We start from the raw sequence: 22,906 nt of genomic DNA, 5'->3' as shown, positions 1-22,906 counted from the left end.
CACTGATGTTCTGAACTATTTCATCATGTAAATAATTTTCCATGCTCAATAATAAATGGATGATGCCTAAACTGACAGCCATTGCCTCTGACGTTTAGATTCATTGTACTGTTACAAACATTTCCAAATAAAATGATGTAAATGGGTGGAAAAACAAAACAAAAACAAAAGCTCTGTAACAGGCAACAAGATAGATGACTCGGGAGATGGAAGCACTTGCTGCACAAGCTTGGAGGCATGTGTTCCATCCTCAGAGCTCACAGGGAAGGAAAGGAGAGAGCTGGCTCTGTAAAGCTGTCCTCTGGCTTCCACGTATGCAGCATGGCATATATCCTCATACAGCATACAATGATTTTTTAAAAATAAATACTGAATAGGTCAGTGGCTTCTTGTGCACTGGCAAAGATCAAGAATAAACTACTTTATAGATTAAGAAAAAATTGCTTTGTGGCCTTTACGTGCTTTGTTTGAGAAAGTATTTTGACCAGTGGCTTTGGGATTTATACCAGTCTCAATATTGACAAGACAAACTACATTTTCACTGTTACAGTGTGTGACCTCCAGCCTGTGCCTAAGCATACTCACTGGCCTCGAGTGCTTTAAGAATTAGTGTGTTCTGGTGCATTTATGGCCCCCAGATCATTGTTCTCACAGGATTCTTGATTCCTCTTCTCTTCTCTTCTCTTCTCTTCTCTTCTCTTCTCTTCTCTTCTCTTCTCTTCTCTTCTCTTCTCTTCTCTTCTCTTCTCTTCTCTTCTCTTCCTCTCTCTGTCTCTCTCTCTGTCTCTCTCTGTCTCTTTCTCTGTCTCTCTCTCTGTCTCTGTCTCTCTCTCTGTCTCTCTCTGTCTCTCTCTCTCTCTCTCTTTCTCTTTCTCTCTGTCTCTCTCAAACAGGTTTTATTTTTCACCAACTGTATTGTTCTTGGCGTCATGATGTCTTCATCTGACCATTAAACACAGGGTGGCATAAAAACAGTAGTTTCTGAAGATTGCTGAAACCATCAAGGAGACAGAACTGCAACGAAGATCAGCTGACATAGATACTTTGAGAAGAATGTGGACACCCGCCCGCCATGCTCGTTCACTGCCATGTGCTCCTTATCTCATATCTACCTCTAAATATGCACAATCTTAATGCCTTCTGTTAAAGATTTTTTTCTTTTTTTCCATATTTTTAATTGGATATTTTCTTTGTTTGCATTTCAAATGTTTTCTCCTTCTAGATCTCTCCTTTGGAAACCCCCATCCCATCCCCCTCCTGACTCTATGAGGGTGCCCACCCACCCACTCCCATCTTCACACCCTGGCATTCCCCTACACTGGGGCATCGAATACCCTCAGGCCCAAGGGTGTTCCCCTCACTGATGTCCAACAAGGCCATCCTCTGCTACATATGTGGCCAGAGCCATGGGTCCCTTCATGTGTACTTCTTGGTTGGTAGTCCAGTCCCCAGGAGCTCTGGGAGGTCTGGCTGGTTGACACTGTTGCTCCCCCCATGGGGCTGCAAACTGCCTCAGCTCCTTCAGTCCCTTCTCCAATTCCTCCATCGGGGACCCCGTGCTCAGCATCTACCTCTGTATTTGTCAGGCTCTGGCAGAGCCTCTCAGGAGACAGCCTTATCAGACTCCCTTCAGCAAGCATTTCCAGGCATCTATTTCGTCCAAGTTTGGTGGCTGTACATGGGATGGATCCCCAGTGTATTGTGTGAATGAGTGGTCCTGTTTCTCGTGCCTTCTCCTGGGCACCTTTCCTTCTGTTTGCTTTGTCTAGTTCCACTGCCTGTGTTAGCTTTTGTTTTAGCTTACTGTATTTTATTATCCCTTACTAGCCTGTTTGTTTCCTAATGGGGGACAGAAAGGGAATGAATGGGTCTGAGTGGATGGGAGGTAGACAGAATCTGAGAGAAGTAGAGGGAGGGAAAACTGTAGTCACAATATATAGTATGTGAGGAAAAAAATTTATTTTTAATAAGAGGAGAAAACAGGTAAAAATATCTTAGGTTATATATTTTAAGTGTACTCAACAAATTTCTTTATATATGTTTATTGTGCTTGGTTTGTCAGCACCTTTGCCATTGCTCTTATAAATGACATCATTTCAAGACATTTTTACTGATTACAGCAGATTATTCATATAAAGAAGTAAGTGTGTCCAGGTAATTCCTGGTTAAAAGACTGTTGAGTTTACTTGGGTGGACGAGACAACTGACAGCTTAGCATTGGTTTCCTCATGTCTCCTCAGGTATACCTTGAAAGGCTCTTGACATATGCAGAGATTGACATCTGTCCAGCCAATTGGAAGCGCATTGTTCTAGGGGCAATCCTGCTGGCCTCTAAGGTGTGGGATGACCAAGCTGTGTGGAATGTGGATTACTGCCAGATCCTGAAAGACATCACAGTGGAGGACATGTAAGTGACGGGGATACCATGCCTGTTTGGGGTGGTAAAAAGTGAGTGAATTTAGCTGACTGTTTTAAGCCTAACCCGAGAAGTTCAAAAACTAAATTAGAATATTTTCACTTGGCTTCAGAGGACACATACCATGTTTTGGCATATTTGACAAGTTCAGATACTGAAAATGAGTTCTGTATTCTGGGCGTGATTTGCACAGGCACCATTCCATCATTCCCTCTGTAAACCCAGTAGAGGACCCTCCACATAAGGACAGTTGTCCACCTAGCTCTCAGGGTTATGTGATGATGTCCCAGCTGGACCAGACCTCAGATTCTGTGAGAATTATTGGCTGAGGGCCTATACACAGGTATCAGAAAACTGAGAAGGGAATGCTGAGTCATAGAAGCACCCAACCCTCTCAGCCACCAGGTGTCTTTTGTCAGTTCTTATGCTCTTTGCTTGGCTTAACACTTCTGCTAACCACCATGAGGAAAGAGGTCACCAGCTATATACCAGTCACACCACAGACTTGGCTCAATAGCCCTAGAGCAAGAATCTTACTGCAACCTGTGTGGGAGAGTCACCAGGCTAGAGGCACATTGGCTAGTAAATGATATAGCCAGAATTTATATTTCTTTTCTTGGAAACGGTTGAAGCGAAAATCGTCTAAACTATATATGATAATGTATTTTTAAATGATCATCTGTCTGTCTGTCTGTCTGTCTGTCTGTCTATCTATCTATCTATTTATCTGTCCTTTTTCTATACAAAAACCTACAAAATCTGACCAAAATTCCTTCAGCTGAAATTTAGTGTAAACAATTGTTTGGAGGCTGGAGATAGAGCTCAGTATCTAAGATTCTTGGTTTAGCCCGCAGTAGCTGCAAGAGAGAGGGAGGATTATTTTGATGAGCATCCACTAAATATATGTTCTTTGTTAGATCTTCAGTACCATAAGTAATTATCTATTACAATGAGGTTGGAATTCCTTTTCAAGTAAGGATTTTTCTTTTTTTGAAGAAAACTATGTTTTTGAAAGCATTATGTTACATGTAATACTAGTGTTCATGCAAAATGTAGAACTCATACAAAAGTTCTATGTGTTCCATATTTTGTCAAAAGAAAAATAATGTTTTTTTAGACTAGTTTCTGTCCTTTCTTTAAACCCTATTGGTAACCAACCTGACTGATTGCCAAGCAAACCACATGCTAATTCTCATCAGATCATAATAGATAGCCTCTTATGGATGATAGCTTTATACCAGTTTTGAGCAAAGGGAAAAAAACACAGTGACCATTCGGTTCCAGAGTGTAGACTATAACCAGATGTCTCATGCAATTGCCAGTGTTTAGAGGTAGAGATAGGAGGATCCAGACAAAATTCAAGACCAGAGTATATATAAAAATCCTTTTGAGGAAAATAGAATGTACCCTTGTCCATGAACATCTTGTGCCCTTCACCTACATCTGGAGATTACAGGCCTCCATTAGGCCTGCCCCTCTCTCTCCAGACTATTAACAAGCAGCCTATTGAGACTCTTGTATGATGATCATTTGTTCTGATTGCCAAAGTTCTTGGATTGAATAGGCTATCTATTTATATGCTGAGAGGCCTACGTTTTCTCAGAGGGAAACTGGTGACACACGTGGGGAGATCTGTAGTGTACAAGTTTGACTGTCCTGTCCCAACCCCAAGCAAAAGACCCAAGGCCATGGCATTCTTCCTAGTAGGGCATCAGTGAAGAGAATTCTCTGTGTAGTGATCCACCATGACCACAGAAGTCTTCACACGTTAGCTTGGTTTGTCCATCTTTAAAAATAATTGTGGAAACCTTTATTTGTCCACTATGAGATGATGCTAAAACTTTTTCATTAAGTGTGATAGCATATACCTTCATTCCCAGCATGCAGAGGCTGATATAGGATGATCCATGAGTACCAAGCCAGCCAGATACCAAGACTTAACTCAGAGAGAGGACGTGGACAGGTTTCTCTCATCATAATTTATGATTAACCCCATTTTAAAAGGGCAAGTGTGAGCCAAACCCTGAGTGCCACCATTATTCGTGTTCTCAGAGTCTGAGGTTTTAGATTGTCCCCTTTCTCATTGAGCTAAATTTTCTTTTGAGTTTCTTGTTCCTTAATCTTTTGTTAAATTATCTGTAACAGAAAACATCCATACAAAGTGACACTATGGTGCTACTTTCTGGACTGAAGTTTATCACTTATAAACTTCTTTACCTCATTGGCACTCCATTGATCAGCACAGTATGAAGAGTCAGTTGTGGTGGCACATACCTGTAATCTCAGCACTCAGAAGTGTAGGAGGAGGGTAAGTAACAGAGCAGCCTGGACCCTGTCTCAAGAAAAACCAACAAAAATTAGGAATCTTTAAAAGTTATAGAATAAACTAAATCTATTAATGAGATTGGTATAGCTGATATTTTTAACTCCACCAATTCATAATTATTATTATTACCTAGTGACATAAGTTATTTGTATTGTTATCTTACCTTCAATAATATAGTAGCTTCGAAACGTGACATTACAAGGGATTTTGTTATATTAGTGGCACTGAACTTTTTTAGGTTTTCTGAATTACATATTAAACTCATAGTCATGTGTTAATACAAATTACCTAATATATATATTTGGTATTAGCTAGCTGCCCACTTAAATTGTTTTCTCAGTAGCAACACTCCAGAAACTCTACTTTGGGGTGAGGAACCTGTGTAAGGCTGAGTGCATAGCCTGCCCCACCTCCTAAAACAGAAGAAAAGTGGTGGAAAGAGGCCAGCCCATGATTTGCTGCATCTCAGAGGGCAGTGAGCTTTAGCAAACAAAAGTGATAGAAGCAGTGAAATCTCCCAACCAAAAACTCCGTGGGCCAGATGGTTTTAGTGCAGAATTCTATCAGAACTGCAAAGAAGACCTAATACCAATACTCCTCAAACTATTCCATTAAATAGAAGTAGAAGGAACACTACCCAATTCTTTCTATGAAACCACAGTCACACTGATACCTAACCCACGGAAAAACAAAACAAAACAAAAAACAAACAAACAAACAAAAACCAAAGAAAGAGAACTACAGACCAGTTTCCCTTATAATATCGATGCAAAAAAAAACTCAATAAAATTTTCACAAACCAAATCCAAGGACAAGAACACATCAAAATGATCATCCACCATGATTAAGCAGGCTTCATCCCAGGAATGCTGGGATGGTTTAATATACGGAAATCCATCAATGTAATATACTATATAAACAAACTCAAAGAACAAAACGTGACCATCTCATTAGATGCTGAAAAAAACCTTTGACAACATGCAACACCTATTTATGTTAAAAGTATTGGAGATATCAGGAATTCAATGTACATAACTAAACATAATAAAAGCAATATAAAACAAACCAATAGCCAGCATCAAACTAAATGGAGAGAAACTCAAAGCAATCCCACTAAAATCAGGGACAAGACAAGGCTGCCCACTTTCTCCCTACCTATTCAGTATAGTACTCAAAGTTCTACCCAGAGCAATTAGACAGCAGAAAGAGAACAAATGCATACAAATTGGCAGGGAGGAAGTCAAGATATCACTATTTGCAGATGATATGGTAATAAACATGAGTGACTCCAAAAATTCTACCAGAGAGCTCCTACAGCAGATAAACAACTTCAGCAAAATGGCTGGATATAAAATTAAATCAGTAGCCTTCCTAAACTCAAAGGATGAAAGGGCTGAGAAAGAAATTAGGGAAACGACACCCTTCACAATAGTTGCAAACAATATAAAATATCTTGGTGTGACTCTAACCAAGGAAGTGAAAGATGTGTATGATAAGAACTTCAAATCCCTGAAGAAAGAAATCTAAGGGGACCTCTGAAGATGGAAAGCTCTCCCATGTTCATGGATTGGCAGGATTAATGCAGTAAAAATGGACATGTTACCAAAAGCAATCTACAGATTCAATGCAACCCCCATCAAAACTCCAGCTCAATTATTCATAGAGTTAGAAAGAGCAATTTGCAAATTCATTTGGTATAACAAAAATCCCAGGATAGCAAAAACTATTCTCCACAATAAAAGAGCTTCTGGGGGAATGTACTACAGAGCAATACTGATAAAAACTGCATGGTATTGGAACAAAGATAGACAGGTAGATCAATGGAATAGAATTGAAGACCCAGAAATGAGCCCACACATCTATGGTCCCTTGATCTTTGACAAAGAAACTAAAACCATCCAGTGGAAAAAAGACAATATCTTTAACAAATGATGCTGGTTCAGCTGGCAGTTTGTATGTAGAAGAATGCAAATTGATCCATTCTTATCTCCTTGTACAAAGCTCAAGTCGAAGTGGGTCAAGGACATCAAGGACATAAAACTAGATACACTGAATCTAATAGAAGAGAAAATGGAGAAGAGCCTCAAATACTTGGGCACAGGAGAAAACTTCCTGAACTCTAGCGGATGCAGGATTATTGCACATGCTTTCCACTCGGCCCCTGGTGGGCATCTGGCTGTGTTAAGCCCTTGACCCCACACGGTGGCTGGTGGACAAGGGGCAGTCCCAGGTACCAGGTTCTCAGTCTCCAGCATCCCACGCTGGATACAGCAGCTGGAGCACAGGAAGCCTTCTGGCAGGAGGCTCGTTAGGAGAAAGCCTATCCCATCGTTCAAGCACAGTGGGCCTTGATGAGCAGAGACAGTCTATGGTTTTAGAGCTTTATTGTAAAAAGGCAGGGAGAAAGAGAAGGTAGAAAGAGAGAGGGAGAGGCGGGCCATGGCCACATGGAGAGAAGGGGGAAGAGAGAGAAGGAAGGCTAGAGAGTAAGAGAGGTAAAAGCTGAGAGAGAGAGAGAGAGAGAGAGAGAGAGAGAGAGAGAGAGAGAGAGAGAGAGAGAAAAACAGAGAGAGAGAGAGAGAGAGAGAGAGAGAGAGAGAGAGAGAGAGAAAGAGAGAGAGAGAGAGAGAGGAGAGAAGAAAGAGAGAGAGAGAGAGAGAGAGAGAAGAGAGAGAGAGAGAGAGAGAGAGAGATGGAGCCAAGCAGCCCCTCTTATAGTGTGCTAGGCTATCTTACTGTTGCTAGTTAACTGAGGGGAGGAGTCTAGCCAGAATGCCAGAAGCTTGGGACATTGTCTAAGTGACTGATAGCCACACACCTCTCCTGTGGGGGCGGTAACTTCAGCAGGAGCCAGGGGTCCAGGAGACATGATCAAACGCCTTCTGTCCCATGTAGGTGGAAATTACCACCCATCAGGTCCCACTAGGGTTCAAGACCTCGGCTCTACTGGGGACCAGGCTGTCTGTGCATAGCCCATTGCCTCACAGTCAAGAGGTGCTTGCTGACAGGAACCTAGTGTGACTGATCCTGGGGAGGTCCAGCCAGTAATTGACTAATGCAGATGTAGATGCTAGAACCAACTATCACACTGAGCTCAGGGAACCTGGTTGGGGAGCTGACAGGAGGACTGAGAGAGCAGAGAGGGATTGCAACCTCATTGGAAGAGCAACATGGACTGACCTGACCACCCCAGAGTCCAAGCACCCCAGTTCTCCTAGAGTCTAGACCACCAACCAAAGAGTGTACCTGGAGGGATCTATGGCTCTAGATACATACGTAGCAGAGTGGAGGGAGGTCCTTGGTTCCGGGGAGGTTTGACACCCCACCATAGGAGGATGCTGCAGCGTTGGGGCACGTGAGATTGTGGGGTTGATGGGGAAGCACTCTCATACAGGCAAAGGGGAGGGGGTAGAGTGGATGTAGGATGAGGGGTTGGTGGAGGGGTAACCGTGAAGTGGGATGTCGTGAGATGGTGTGGGGCGGTGGTTGGCAGGGGGGTAAATGGGAAGTGGGATATCATTTGAGATGTAAACAAATAGAATGATTAATCAATTTTTAAAAAGTTCATCCAAGGGGATTTTTTTAGTGAAATGCTGAAGGTGTGCTTGATGTTATTGTCACAGTAAAATATAAGAGGAGAGGAAATAAGCTGCAAAGAGAATTGCTAATAAATAATTAAATGTTCAAGTTGAACATCTGGAACCATTACTATCCTCTGATCTTAGCTTTTCACATTGTAAAAGGTGAGTCACTACTCTAGAGAGAGCACTGCAGTGTGAATGGATAGTGTGCTAAAACTTGGTTTGATTGGCCATGTTACTGGTTTCAGCTAAATGGCATGGACATGAGACAAAACAAAGTAAGATTGCCAGACACACTTGGGAATTCTGCACGACAGGCCGTAGAGGTATCTGTGGAAACACGACTCTTCTCTTTGATCCTAGCAGGATGTAGAGTCCCAAGTCCCAAGTGGGAGTGTTATCCTGTGATAGTGTCAAAGAAGATTGATCTCAGCTAGAATTTGCCTTCCTAGATTTTGGACTTGCTTGAGATTCATAACCCCTTTCTTCCTAGGTAAAAGATTTCTGCCTTTTGCAGAGGTGATGAGTATCCTATATCTGTCCACCCTTGTATTTTGGTGGTGGATAACTTCAGATTTGCAGGTTCATAGCTAGGAAGGAATTTTTTATCAGAAATCACACCTAGAATTTCACTCGTTCCTGATTTCTATCATATATAGATTAGACTAGATTTAGAGACATTACTGGAGTGCATGAAATGATGCAGGATGAAATGATTATTTTCTGTATGTGAGGACTTGAAGCTTGGAGGCCAGATGGCAGTGTTATGAAGCCAAACCCAAATTCCTATGAGAAGTTCTAACCATTTAAAGGAAAGATCTTTGAAGAAGTAAGTTAGTTTATGGTCAGTAGGGTAAACCCTGATGCAGTGTGACGGGAACACCATGAGAAGAGAACCTGAGGACATAACGACGTGGTTGAGACCATGGCAGACCCAAGGGAACAACTACCTGTAGAACAAGTAGGAAAACTTCAGATGCCGCCCTCCAACAGAAGAAAGACGGTTTTATCTGTGGCATTTGTCTCAGCAGACTATGTATAACAGCTAGAAGCTGGAAAGAACCATTCCTCAATAGAGGAATGGATACAGAAACTGTGTTACATTTACACAATGGAGTACTACTCAGCTATTAAAAACAATGAATTTATGAAATTCTTGGGCAAATGGATAGATGTGGAGGATATCATCCTTAGTGAGGAAACCCAATCACAAAAAGAGTCACTTGATATGCACTCACTGATAAGTGGATATTAGCCCAGAAACCTAGAATACCCAAGATAAAATTTGCAAAACACAAGAAAATCAGGAAGAAGGAAGACCAACATGTGGATGCTTCATTCCTTCCTAGAATAGGGAACAAAATACCCATGGAAGGAGTTACAAAGACAAAGTTTGGAGCCAGGACGAAAAGATGGACCATCCAGAGACTGCCCTACCCGGGGATCCATCCCATAATCAGCCACCAAACCCAGACACTATTGCATATGCCAGCAAGATTTTGCTGAAAGGACCCTGATATATTTGTCTCTTGTGAGGCCATGTCAGTGCCTGGCAAATACAGAAGTGGATGCTCACAGTCAGCTATTGGAGGCTCACAGGGCCCCCAATGGAGGAGCTAGAGAAAGTACCCAAGAAGCTGAAGGAGTCTGCAACCCTATAGGTGGAACAACAATATGAACTAATCAGTACCCCCAGAGCTCATGTTTCTAGCTGCATATATAGCAGAAGATGGCCTAGTCAGGAAGAGAGGCCCCTTGGTCTTGCAAACTTTATATGCCCCAGTACAGGGGAACTCCAGGGCCAAGAAGTAGGGGTGGGTGGGTAGGGGAGCAGGGCAGGGGGAGGTTATAGGGGACTTTGGGGATAACATTTGAAATGCAAATAAAGAAAATATCTAATAAAAATTAAAAAAAAAAAAGAAAAGAAAAAGAAAATACCTCTTATAGAGGATAGCAGGATTGAGGCCTCCTGGGAAGCAAGGAGCCTGGGCCAAGACAAAGATGAACACAGCCTACTCAGCAGTGGGCTGTTTCCAGTGTCCTCAAGTCGGACATCTCTCTGGAGTCTGCCTCCTGACGAACTACGTGCAGAAGGTATTAGTGTAAGTTTTGCATAGCCACTGGACCTACACTCCTATCTGCAACTGTCTGGGAGAGCAGTTGGTTCCATTTACAAACTCATATTGGTCTCAGTTGGACAGACAATCGTGCTCCCCCAACCAGGCCAATCTTGTGCAGATAGACATAAACCACAGACTAGTTGTTATGTTCTCACACCATCACAAAGCAGGTTTTGAACACCAAAGTATCAAATGATAATTGCTAAACATGGGAAAGCAGATGCTGAGGCCTGGTTGTGCTGAGTTCTATGGTCATGTGTAGCTTGTATGCATGTGTGGGTGTAGGTGTGGGTATGGGTGTGTGCATGTGTAGAGATCTGACAACATTGGATGTCAGTCTGCCCCCTCTACCTTGAGATAGGGCTCTTTGTCCCTGGCCAGTCTATACAACAAGCTAGCTGCCCAGTGAACTGATGATTCTCCACTTTGCAGCTGTATTTGGAGCATGGGAATTATAGATATACACTGTTGCTTCCAGCTTTTACTTGAGTTTGAAGAGTTCTGAGTCAGGTCATTGTACTTTCAAGGTACCTACTGAGCTATCTTTCTAGTCTCTACTCAGACATTTCTAAAAGTTTCACTTGGCACTTGTATGATTCGCTTTTGTTTGTAGTAGTCCCTTAATGGTCATTTTCATATGTATTCTGGGGAACCTTCAGTGACCAGAAGCCAGGCTACTTATCTATCACAGACAGATGAGGACATAAGAACCTCAGTCCCTCTGTCAGTGCCTGGTGTCTGTGGTGGTTGTCGTCGTTTGTTGTTCAGTTTGTGGTTAAATATGCATAGCATGAAACGTTTATGTTTAGCACCCAATAAACTGCCCTACTGTGCTGCTAGCTCTCCTCCTTCCTCCCTCCAGCCCAGCCACCATTCTTCTTCTTCAGAGAATTGGAGTTCTTATACAGGTCTTTCACTTACTTGCTTAGACTTGCACCAAGATACTTTATATCATCTGTGGCTATTGTAATGGATGTTGTTTTGCTGATTTTTTTTTTAGTTGATTTTTGTATCCAGCCACTGTTCTGAAGGTGTTTACCAGCTTTAGAAGTCCCCTGGTAGAATTTTGGAGTCACTTATGTAAACTATCATATCATACTCCAATAGCAATACTTTGACTTCTTCCTTTCCCGTTTGTATCCCTTTGATCTGCTTACTTCTCTGCCTAAAAGTTCAAGTATTATATTGGATAGATAGGGTGAGAGTGGGCAGCTTTGTCTTTTGCCTGATTTTAGTGTAATTGCTTCCATTTTTTTCTTCATTTAATTTGATATTCCTATTGGTTTGCTATGTATTGCTTTTATTGTGTTCATGTATGTGCCTTGTATCCATGATCTCTCCAAGACTTTTTAACATGGTGGGTTGTTAGATTTTGTCAAAGACTTTTTCAGCATCTAATGAGATGATCATTTTTTTTGTCTTTTATTTTGTTTTGTTTTATTTGTAGTTTGTTTATTTGGTGCATTACATTGATTGATTTTCCTGTTTTATACAATTCCTGCATCTCTCGGATGAAACATACTTGATCATGGTGGATGATGTTTTTTATGTGTTTTTAGATTTAGTTTACAAGTATTTTATTGTCTACTTTTCATTTCATAAGGGAAATTGGTCTGAAATCTCTTTGTTGAGTCTGTGTGTGGTATCAGGTATCAGGGCGAATGTGGACTCATAAAAGGAATTTGACAGTGTTCCTTCTGTTTCTATTTTGTGGAATAATTTGAGGAGAATTGGAATTAGCTCTTCTTTAAAAGTCTTGGTAGAATTTCTTAGCTAAAGCTATCTAGCCAGGGGTGATAGTGGCAGTGGCTGCTGCTATTGTCATTGTTGTTGTTGGAAGACTTTTAATGTTTGCTTCTATTTCCTTAGGGGTTAGAGGACTATTTATATACTTTAGCTAATATCTTGATTTAACTTTGGTAAGTGGTATATTTCAATAAAATCATGCATTTAATTTAGATTTTCCAATTGTGTGGAGTACAAGTTTTTGAAGAAAGACCTAATTTTTTTTTTGGGGGGGGGGGATCTTCTTTGGTATCCACCCCCCTTTCATTTCTGATTTTGTTAATTTGGATATTGCCCATCTGCCTTATCTTTAGTTTGGCTACGGGTTTGTCTATCTTGTTGATTTTTCTCAACCAATTCTTTGTTTCATTGATTCTTTGTATTTTTGTTTCTATTTTAATTATTTCAGCCCTGACGTTGTTTCCTGCCATCTATTCTTCTTTTTGTTCTATAAATTTCAGGTATGCTGTTAAATCACAAATATGAGCTCTCATTAATTTCTTTTTGAAAGCATGTAATGCTATGAACTTTTCTTTTATCACAAATTTCATTGTGTCCCATAAGTTTGGGCATGCTGTACATTCATTTTCATTGAATACTAAAAAGTCTTTAATTTCTTTGTTTCTACCTTGACCCAGATGTCATTCAGTAGAAAATTATTCAGTTTCTATGAGTTTGTAGGTGTTGTTGTTGTTGTTGAAGTCCAGCTTTAATCCATGGTGGTCTGAGCAGACACAGGGTGTTACTTCAGTTCTCTTGTGTGTGCTAAGATTTGCTTTGTAACTGAGTATGTGGTCAGTTTTGGTGAAGTTTCCATGAGGTGCTGAGGATATTCTTTTGTGTTTGGGTGAAATGTTCTATAGATCTCTGTTAGGTCCATTTGAGTCATAACATCTGTTAGTTCCATTATTTCTCTGTTTGGTTTCTGTCTGGATGATCTGTCCATTGGTGAGAATGGTATGTTGAAGTTTCCCACTATTTATGTTTGGGGTTCAAGTGTGATTTAAGCATCAACAATGTTTCTTTTACAACTATGAGTGCCCTTGCATTTGGGGCATAAGTGTTCAAAATTGAGATATCATCTTGGTAGATTTTTTTTCCTTTGATAAGTATGAAATGTCTTTCCCCAACTCTTTTGATTGATTTTGATTGGAAATCCATTTTATTAGATATAGAATGGCTACTCTTCATTTGCTTGGAATTTTTTTCCAGCCCTTTACTCTGAAGAAATGTCTATCTTTGTTATTGAGATTTGTTTCTTGTATGTAGCAGAATGATGGGTTCTGTTTTAACATCCATTCTCTAGTATGTGTCTTTTTATTGTGTAGTTGAGTTCATTGATATTGAGAGATATTAATGACCAATGATTGTTAATTTCTGTTATTTTAATGTTGGTGGTGGTACTGAATGTATCCTTTCGCTTGTCTGTGAATCTGTGTGTCTGCACTTCTTTTTGTTTTCTCTGTTACCTTGGTTGTAGTGCAATTTTACTTCTACTATATTCTATAGGACTGGAATTTGGGAATTAATATTGTTTAAATTTGGTTTTGTCATAGAATATCTGTCTTCTCCATCTATGGTGATTGAAAGTTTTGTTGGGTATAGTAGTCTAGGCTACTGTCATTTGGTATCTATCTGGTATCTGTCGTTTCTTAGACTGCCCTGGCCCTTCTGACTTTCACAGTCACTGTTGAGAAGTAGGCTGTAATTCTAATAGGTCTGCTTTTAAATGGTACTAAGCCTTTTTCTCTTGCAGTTTTTTTCTTTGTTCTGTACATTTAGTGTTTTGATATTGCGTGGTGGGAAGATTCTCTTTTATGGTCTAGTCTTGGTGTTCTGTAAGCTTCTTGGACATTTATGGGCATCTTTTCTTTATGGTAGGGAAATTTTCTTCTATGATTTTGTTGAAAATACTGTTTGGACCTTTGAGCTGATATTCCTCCTTTTCCTCCTCCTTCTCCTTCTCCTCTTCCTCTTCTGATTTTGTTGAAAATATTTTTTGGACCTTTGAGCTGGGATGATGATGATGGTGCTTTTGCTGCTTCGGCTGCTGCTGCTGTGTCTCCTCCTCCTTTTTCTCCTCCTCTTTCTCCTCCTCTTCCTCTTCCTCCTCCTCCTCTTCTATTCCTGCTATTCTTCATTTTGATCTTTTTACAGTGTCCCATATTTCCTGGTTGTTTTGTATCAGGAACTTCTTAAATTTAATATTTCTTTGGCTGATGTATCAGTATCTTTTATTGTATCTTCTGCACCTAAGATTCTCTCTTCCATCTCTTGTAGTCTGTTGGTGATGCTTGCTTGCATCTGTACTTTCTGTTTCATCTCCAGGATTTCTCAGTTTGTGGGGTTTTTTTGTTTTGTTTTGTTTCTGTTACTATTTTCAATTCTTTGATAGTTTACTTCATTTCCTTCACCTGTTTGTATTTTTCTGTATTTCTTTAAGGGATTTATTAATTTCCTTTATCAACGTCATAAGACTGAATATAAGGTAATTTTTATGTGTGTGTGTGTGCTTTCACTGTGATTCTTAGGTACAATTTGAATGGGACTGAGAGCAAGATAGTGGTGCACTGGCTTAGGTTTGAAGAGTGATGCATAGGATGTTCAGGACCCACCCAAGTTCAGCTTCACAAATGAGGAATAGAGACCAGGCTCCTACCAAGTGGGTTCCTCTACTCAAATTCCTCCATCTCTGGCTGCCCCTTTCCACCAGAGCTTCATCCTCCTTGCTCAGAACCCTTCTCACTTATCTAGAAAAACAGCTGGCATGAAAAACAGGTGTCCTGACTAAGAAATGTGGAAGCCAGACCAAACAATTGCAGTGTACTGTGTCAAAGGGCAGAAGAAGGTACCCCAGAGTGTTGGCCCAACATACTAGGTGCTTACTTTCTGGGGAGATAATCAGGATCAGCTCCCACAATATTAACCAAGTATGTCTACTTTGAAAGATGAATGAGATAGCCTTGGTGTTGAAATATGAAAATTCACTCTGGCTGTTGCCATTCCTATTTATAAAAATAAAAGTGAGCTTTCTGTGTACCTAAACACCTCTCCTCTCACTGTGGAGACCTGTCCAGCAGCCAACTCCACATGGGACCTATTAGAAGGGCCCATCTCCAGACCAACTAAGCTAAAGCTAGAGTAGAAGTGCTCTGCCAGCTTCTTTAGCATGTTCTGAAACACCCAGCTCAAAGCCCAGGGTCCTGGAATTCCTTTAAGGGTTGGGTCTAGAATTGTCTTTTCATATAAGAATGCCCTAAACACTTTCCTTTTCCTCCCAATGAGGGAGTACAGAGGCCAGCTGCTCCTAGATATTTTCTGAAGCTCCCTGGCCTGTTCCTTGATGGATTCCTTGAGGGACAGGCATTGCCTGTGTCAGGCCTTAGTGATATGAATCTCTCTAAAGCAGTTTCTGTTGATCATCACAGTCAGACTTCACCTTTCTGGGCTCCAGCTTATATGTTGGTGATATTGCATAGCTAGTGTTCAACCAGGCAGTTAATTAGATCAGTTTTGTTCCTGAAGGATGCAATTTTCTGGAGTCCTCAGTGGGTGGCAGCCATGCCTATTCATAGGCAGCTAAGTGTGACTGTTGTTGCTTTTGTTTTGTAGGAATGAACTGGAGAGGCAGTTTCTTGAATTGCTACAGTTTAACATCAATGTTCCTTCCAGTGTGTATGCCAAGTATTATTTTGATCTTCGTTCTCTAGCAGAAGCAAACAACCTGAGCTTTCCTTTGGAGCCCCTTAGCAGAGAGCGTGCCCACAAGCTTGAGGTAAGAGGGATTCACACACCACTGCATTGCCCCATTACCATCTCTGTGCCCCACACTTTAAGTATTCTCCACTTTGTGTTGGCAAATTAAGGACAGGGCTCTAGATGGATTGCAGGCCAGTTCATTAACTGAGTATATATGTATTCTTCATTTTTTAACAACTATAAGGCAGCTTTTCCTTATTGTATACCAATTCTATTTCTAAGTGATTCTTTTTAACATTCTTATGTTTATGGTTTTACTTTCTTATTTTTATAAGTCTACAAAGTAAGTATTTTCCACCATGCATTAACAATAAAAAAAAATAATAATGGAAGAAGCTGCCAAGTGGCCTTAGCAATTGAGAGCCAAGAAAAGCTATTTATGATTGTCTTACTTTTTTTTTCCTAAAGGAGTCTTTTGTAGTTGGAACTAAGGCCTGCCTAAATGTATATGGTCTGGGTTGAAGGCTGTTGTTACTAACCAATGACTGTTTATCACAGCAAATGTATGTTTCTATCAACTCTTTACATCTGGTTTAATGGGTAGCATGAAAGGCAAAGAGTTAAGAAGGAACTCTAGTGACCCTGCTCCAATGTGTGCTGACCCTGTTCTCTGTCCTCTGACTTCAGCCCTAGGCAGTGTGGTCTCAGCCATAGAGCCTGTTCTAGATTAGTTTCTATGCTTTGATAAAACATCACTAATACCAGCTTGAGGAAAAAAGAATCGTAGTATTTCTACATTATAGTTCATTGCTGAAAGGGAAGACAAGGCAGGGCAGGACCCCAGAAGCTAGAACTGAAACAGAGGCTAAAGAGGAATGCTGCTTAATGGTTTCCTCTCATGGCTTGCCCAGTGTGCTTTGTTCCTACCCAGGACCACCTACCAGAGGTGGCACTCCCCACAGACCAGTCTGATAGAGACATTTTCTCAGTTGAGGTTGCGTCTTCCCCGATGACTCTAGCTTATGTGAAGTTGACAAAAAAAAAAAAACAAAAACAAAAACAAACAAAAAACTGACCCAGTATAAAGCCTTAGACCACAGTGGGAGATGAGAGTCCTTTTCCAAACTTGCCAATGCCTTATGTGCCTACTCTACTGTTTGGCCTGGTGCTCTGACAAGGTCAGTAGTTGTATAAAATCAGGCCAGAGGTAGAAAGAGTTTTTTTTGTTTGGTTGGTTTGGTTTGGTTTGGGTTTGTTAAGAAGTATCTTTAGTGTGAATTTCCTTCACATTCATTCTGTTGAAAACTGTTGTAGTTTTCTTACTGTTGCTGTTATAAAATACCCTGGCAACAATATGAAGGAGAAGTGGGTTAGTGTTAAGATCTCATTATTTCAAAGAAAGTCAAAGCAGCTAGAGACATAACATCTGAGAACAGAGTAAGAATAAAGGCATACATGCTTAGTGCTCAGCCAGCTTACTCTACTGTCCAGGACCCAAACCAGGGAATGGGGCCACCCACAGTGAGCAGATCTTCCTATATCAATTGAGGTAATCAGAACAGTTCCCTATAGACATTCCCACAGGTCACTCTGCTCTAGAGAATTCCTCATTGAGATTCTTTCTCTCAAGTGATATAATATCATCCCTGTTCCTGCTTATTTTGTTTGAAGCTGTTGGTTTGGGCACACAGATTCTAAGTTTTTTTCCTTAAAAATTACAACTAAAAGAGAAGTTAGGGGCTGGTGAGATGGCTCAGCGGGTAAGAGCACCCAACTGCTCTTCCAAAGGTCCTGAGTTCAAATCCCAGCAACCACATGGTAGCTCACAACCATCCACAACGAGATATGACTCCCTCTTCTGGTGTGTCTGAAGACAGCTACAGTGTACTTACATATAGTAAATAAATAAATATTTAAAAAAAAAAAAAGAGAGAGATAAGTTGGGAATCTTTTTTATTAAATTTTGGAGACAGGGTCTCTTTACCTAGTCTTGACTGGACTCACTATGTAGACCTCAAATTCACAGAAATCTGGCCTCAAACTCTCAGAAAACTTCCTGCACCTACTTCCTAAGTGCTTCGTTTTAAGCTGTGCACCACAACACCCCCATCAGTCAATTAATTTTAAGATGGAATCTCAGTAAAGCAAGGAGACAAGGAGACAGGCTGGGTGCTAAGTACTGGGACTAAAGAACTCCAGGGAGGTGCCACTGTCCCCTTTAGTGCAGATCTGTACCACATGCAAAGTACCTTACAGATTTATCTTTTAAAAAATTACTCTGAACCAGGCTCAAAGTGTTTGGCTCTGTCTACATGTCCGAGAAAGCTGTTGTTACCACATATAGTTTGGTTAAGAGGGAACACTACTGTCTGTTGTTATTATTATGAATTCAGACACACACTAGTCATGAGAAATAGCAATTGGTAATCTCAGAAATTTTAAATAAAAGACCCAAAAACTCTGTACGTAGTGCCTGGTAATTTGTCTGTTCTCCCAGCTGACCACTTGGCTTCAACATGGATGCCTGTCTGGTTTCTCTTCTCCAGTCCATCTTCTCTGCTGATACTGGAGTTATTTTCCTAAATGCAGCCTCTGATTTTATCATGTTCTCTTAAGATTAGTGGCAGGTTTGCACTGGCTGCAAACTATAAAGCATTTCCATCCTGGCCTGCGTGGGCTCTCCATCCCTGAAAACCCCCTGTCTGGTCTCACTAACACCCACCATGTGGGTCCACCCTGGCTCAACTCTGGACACCTTCTTTGTTGCCATCCTTATTCTGGTTGTCTCTCACCAGTGCAGTGCTCATTATGGTCGTCCCTCACAGTAGCTTTAGCTGTTTCTTCTCTTCTGCTTTCAAGGTCATGATACAGACACACACCACCTCCACCCCATTTCAAAACAGGGCTGGAGTTGTGCTAGGCAGCAAGACCAGTTGAGCCAGCAGATGTGACAGTCTTGCAGAGCCCCTGGCTGAGGTGGGACCTTGGTGTGTACCTGACTTGCACTGTCTTTCTCCCTCTCAGGCCATCTCTCGTCTCTGTGAGGACAAGTACAAGGACCTGAGAAAACCCATGAGGAAGCGTTCGGCAAGTGCTGACAACCTGATTCTGCCACGGTGGTCCCCGGCCATCATCTCCTAACTGGGGAACTCTCCTAAGACTGTGCTGTCCCTCAGTTTCTCCTTTTGTTTAAAGATGAACTTGGGTGGTTTTGTTTGGTTTGGTTTTCTTTTTTCCTTCTGTTTTTAACAATAGCCCCATCAAGGCTGCCTTCAGCCCACCTCCACACTTCGTGGGTCCATGCAAAGAGGCTTTAAGGGACGTGAAATCAGTATTCAGGAAACTTGGTATCAAGCCTTCCCGGCCATCATGAATAGCACTTCTTTCATGGAGGAAACAGACTCTAATCCTGGAGAAGGAAATGAAGGAAAAGGAAGTTGTGTTAAGGGATAGATTACTTGGTAGCTTTGCTGTTTCTGGGTCCTTGTCTGGTCATAGATTCCAGATGGAGCCAGATGATAGGTAGCAGAGTTGAACGCATCTCCAAATGAGGAATGCCATGCGATGCCCTTGGAATCTGTATGCTCTGTAAGCCTTCCTGCATCCCTTCATGCTGCTCTCTTGGGACTGGGGATGGCGATGTTTGTTCAGTTTTATTCTGGTTTGGTTTTGATTCCTCAGAGCAGAGAGTATAGTTTGTAACCACCATGGCACAGACATCCAAATAAATAGTACTGATTGTTTATCTCTGCTCCATTTTCTCTAGCCTTCTTCTGAGCTTTCTTCCTCACAAGTAAGATGTGCTTGTTGTGTTTCTACACACCTGTTTTATATGATTCTCTTTCAACAATAGCAGGATTAACTTGACTGTAGTACTGAACCAAAACTATCCCTCTCCTGCCTAATTCCAAGAACATTCTATCTAGATTAATATGGGTGCTTGTGCCTTCCAGTTTTCTTGCAATTGGTTGTTCTTGGTTTTGGTTTTGTCACCTCCTCTCCATCCCAGGTTCTCTTTTTCTGCTAACATGAAGGTGTAATTACAAAACTCAGTCAGACTTTGTGGCTGAAGGCAAAGGCCCTCAGCACAGCATCTTGGATAGAGAAGTATCCCGGGAGCCAGGTTTTCCTGACCTCATGAGGAGCCATGTCCACATGCTCCCTGCCTGGTCAGTCTTCTACTTCCATGTCCATTGTTGTAAGCAATATTCTCCTTGAATTTTATATGCTTCCTTTAAATCAAATTTAGTCTATTTGTATACAATTTTTTAAAAAATCTAAAATTTAGAAAATGGGAAGTGGGTGGGTGGGTATCCAGTGGGAAGATCACTAAAAGGCAAAATGTTACTATTTCCTGAGGTATTTTTCACAGAATGATTGAATAAAAAAAAAAAATTCAACTTGCATTCTCATTGTGGGTGCTTGGAGAAGCTACACAAACTGTGAAGGTTCATACTTCCTTAATTATAACCAGCTTTTGTGTTTTCTGACTGTTTTTGACTTGTTTGGGGGATAGATTAACCTCTTCTATTGAGTACAGTAAAAGGGTTAGAGGTACCTATTAAAGAGAGAATCTGACATGAAGTCTAAGAGTCTGAGTCACACACAAGTGCTTTGCTTCCGCCCATCTTAGGTTGACATGACCGGGGTTTGTGAGGTTTTCCTTGTTTGAGATACATTCTAGCATTTGCTTTGTTATATACTCCTCCTGTGCGAGCTTGGAAAAGTTTAGAATTGTATGCTAGTTTTGAATACCATAAAATCATATGCCTGACCCCTCTCAATAGAGCACACTTTGAAAATAGAACAAAATATCAAAATCCCAAAAGTATGGAGCCACAAATGTTTGTAAGGATTCAATGCAGTTCTTGTGCAGTTTTTATGCAATATGAGCAAATTCTAGCCTAAACTTCCAAAGCAGGAAGTAAAAACTTAACCACCCTCCTGTTGCATCTTTGATGATTTGCTCTGAGTGGAAAACAGGATCAGCTTCTCTCCTTACAAACCTTAAACAGAGATCTAAAAATGTAGAAAGTGTCATTTTGTATTCCCTCATCTCTATAACCCTAAAGGACCTATTTTCTTAGCCAAATATGAATGCCTCGTAGATGAATCCCCCCCTCGTGGAAAGTACCTGATTTTGCCAGCCCGTTTCAGGGAAGAACGGCTGAGTTGATAGCAGAGATCTTACTTTTATTCCTTATTTGAATGGGAGATTTGGAAATTGACTTATGTAAATAGTTCAATGCACCTGATACTATTTTGTGGAGTTTATTAAACTACTTTAAAAGATTGTACAGTGTGTTTGTTGTATGTGTGTGCACACAGTCTGGTACCTGACATCCAACAGTGACTCTATAGCCTGGCTTGGTTTTATTCAGACTGTTGACTATTGTTTTCAAGCCTTGTACACTGGACTCTACCTCTGAATAGGAAGGTTTTCCCTTTGCATCACTGAGTGTTAAACTGTATTAATTGGTTGTATTTTCTTGCACTAAGGATTTCAGTTGTACTGTTTAGTCTGAATTACTAGGCATGTAAGTATAGGCTCATTTAATTTTTCTATACAATAATGAAGACTTATTTTTGTTTTCTGGGTTGTTCTCAGGTTGCCAAAATAAAAAGGAGATAAAACCAACCTAATAGTAGTGTTGATAAATAAATCATAGTGAGTGTAACTTGTTTGCAAAGTAGATCGGTGTCCGACAGGTAACGCTGGATGCTGTTTGGGAATGCTGTCTCAGTGCAGCCTCTAGTAAAGAGCTCATTGTCATTGTTGAAGGATGAAGAAAGCCACAGTTTCTTGACGATAGACTTGATTTAAACAGCAAATATAATTTGTTGAAGAATAAACACACATTCCTGTAAATTTTGTTTCTTTTTCACTGGGGAAAGAAAGGAGTTACAGCTAAAATATAATGAGCTCCTGAAGGGTCTAGAGGGGCTTTCATGCCTTAATGTTCAGGTGAGGTCAGCTGTGGCTTCACGCCTCCAGCTGTTGAAGATGGCTCTTCTGTTCTGTGATCCTTCTCCGTGGTCTTTACCTGGGATAGCTCCAACTTGGTGTTTCCCTTGCTTCAGGGAATTTTGCTGCGTCAAGGCAGAATTTGGTGAGTTATGATTTTGCATATTCTTGCTGCTTTAGGGGCTGCAACCTGGGGCCATATTATAAGCTTTGAGTTTATATATGTATATATTCTTAGTTCACTATAGGTATTTAATAAGTTAAAAAAATATATGTACATAGAACAAATACTGTCTGCCTTCCTGCTATATTTTTTTAATTATGTTGGTATAAAATTGGACAGTGTTTCCAGAGTGGTAATACTGGATCATGATTGTGAGGGTGGCCTGCCTGGTCTACGTAGTAATACTCTGCCTCAGAGAAGTAAAAATGAGCAGGTTTTAGGGGTGATGAGTAAATTAATTCTAAGAATAGTGAGAGAAAGTGTGTATGTCTTCAGTTACTGAGAAACTGAAGCCCACCTGGGACTTCAACCAGGTGAGGAACTAAGTTAGCCAGTAGGCATCAGAGCACATGCTTTCCTTAAATACTGTTTCTGTCTTATAAACCACTGTGTCCTGGCCTTCAGTGGTGTGAATATCTCAAGACCGAGCCTTGGCAGTTCTTAACATGAATGGCCTTCTCCTCGTTACCAGGAGGAAACAGGAAGCATAGCCTGGAGCACAAGTGGGGAAAGTACTCAGCTCAGGGCTAGAACCCCTCAGCTCTATAAGCAGAAAGAAAACTCCAGCCTGTAATAGGAATAACAGTTCAGCCTTACTGAATGCAGAGCACAGAGCAGCACCAGAATGCCCTCCCAGAAGCAAGCTGCCTGACAGCTCATTAGAGATAAGGGAGTCAGTGAGGCGTGTGCTCGCACTGCTGATGACTTCACCAAGCCATACTCCATGCTACTCGTTAGAGCTTCTTACTGAGTTTGTACATGTCATGGCCACAGATCCTCTGGTGCCACTT

General features: G+C 41.0%; 1 protein-coding gene across 1 annotated transcript in view; it reads left to right on the top strand.

Moving 5' to 3' along the window:
* Ccny (cyclin Y) overlaps nucleotides 1-21,220 on the top strand; it is a 137,921-nt gene extending 116,701 nt beyond the window's left edge. Inside the window, exons 8-10 of the mRNA XM_021214507.2 lie at nucleotides 2,241-2,407; nucleotides 15,841-16,003; nucleotides 18,952-21,220. Of these exons, the coding sequence (XP_021070166.1) occupies nucleotides 2,241-2,407; nucleotides 15,841-16,003; nucleotides 18,952-19,068 (447 nt within the window). The 3' untranslated portion in view covers nucleotides 19,069-21,220. The remainder of the gene's footprint in view (nucleotides 1-2,240; nucleotides 2,408-15,840; nucleotides 16,004-18,951) is intronic.
* The last annotated feature ends 1,686 nt before the right edge of the window (nucleotides 21,221-22,906 follow it).

Source organism: Mus pahari, chromosome 15, assembly GCF_900095145.1.
Source record: "Mus pahari chromosome 15, PAHARI_EIJ_v1.1, whole genome shotgun sequence".
Classification (NCBI taxonomy): domain Eukaryota; kingdom Metazoa; phylum Chordata; class Mammalia; order Rodentia; family Muridae; genus Mus; species Mus pahari.
Note: the sequence above shows the minus strand (reverse complement) of the source record. Positions and strands in the feature narration are given on the sequence as shown.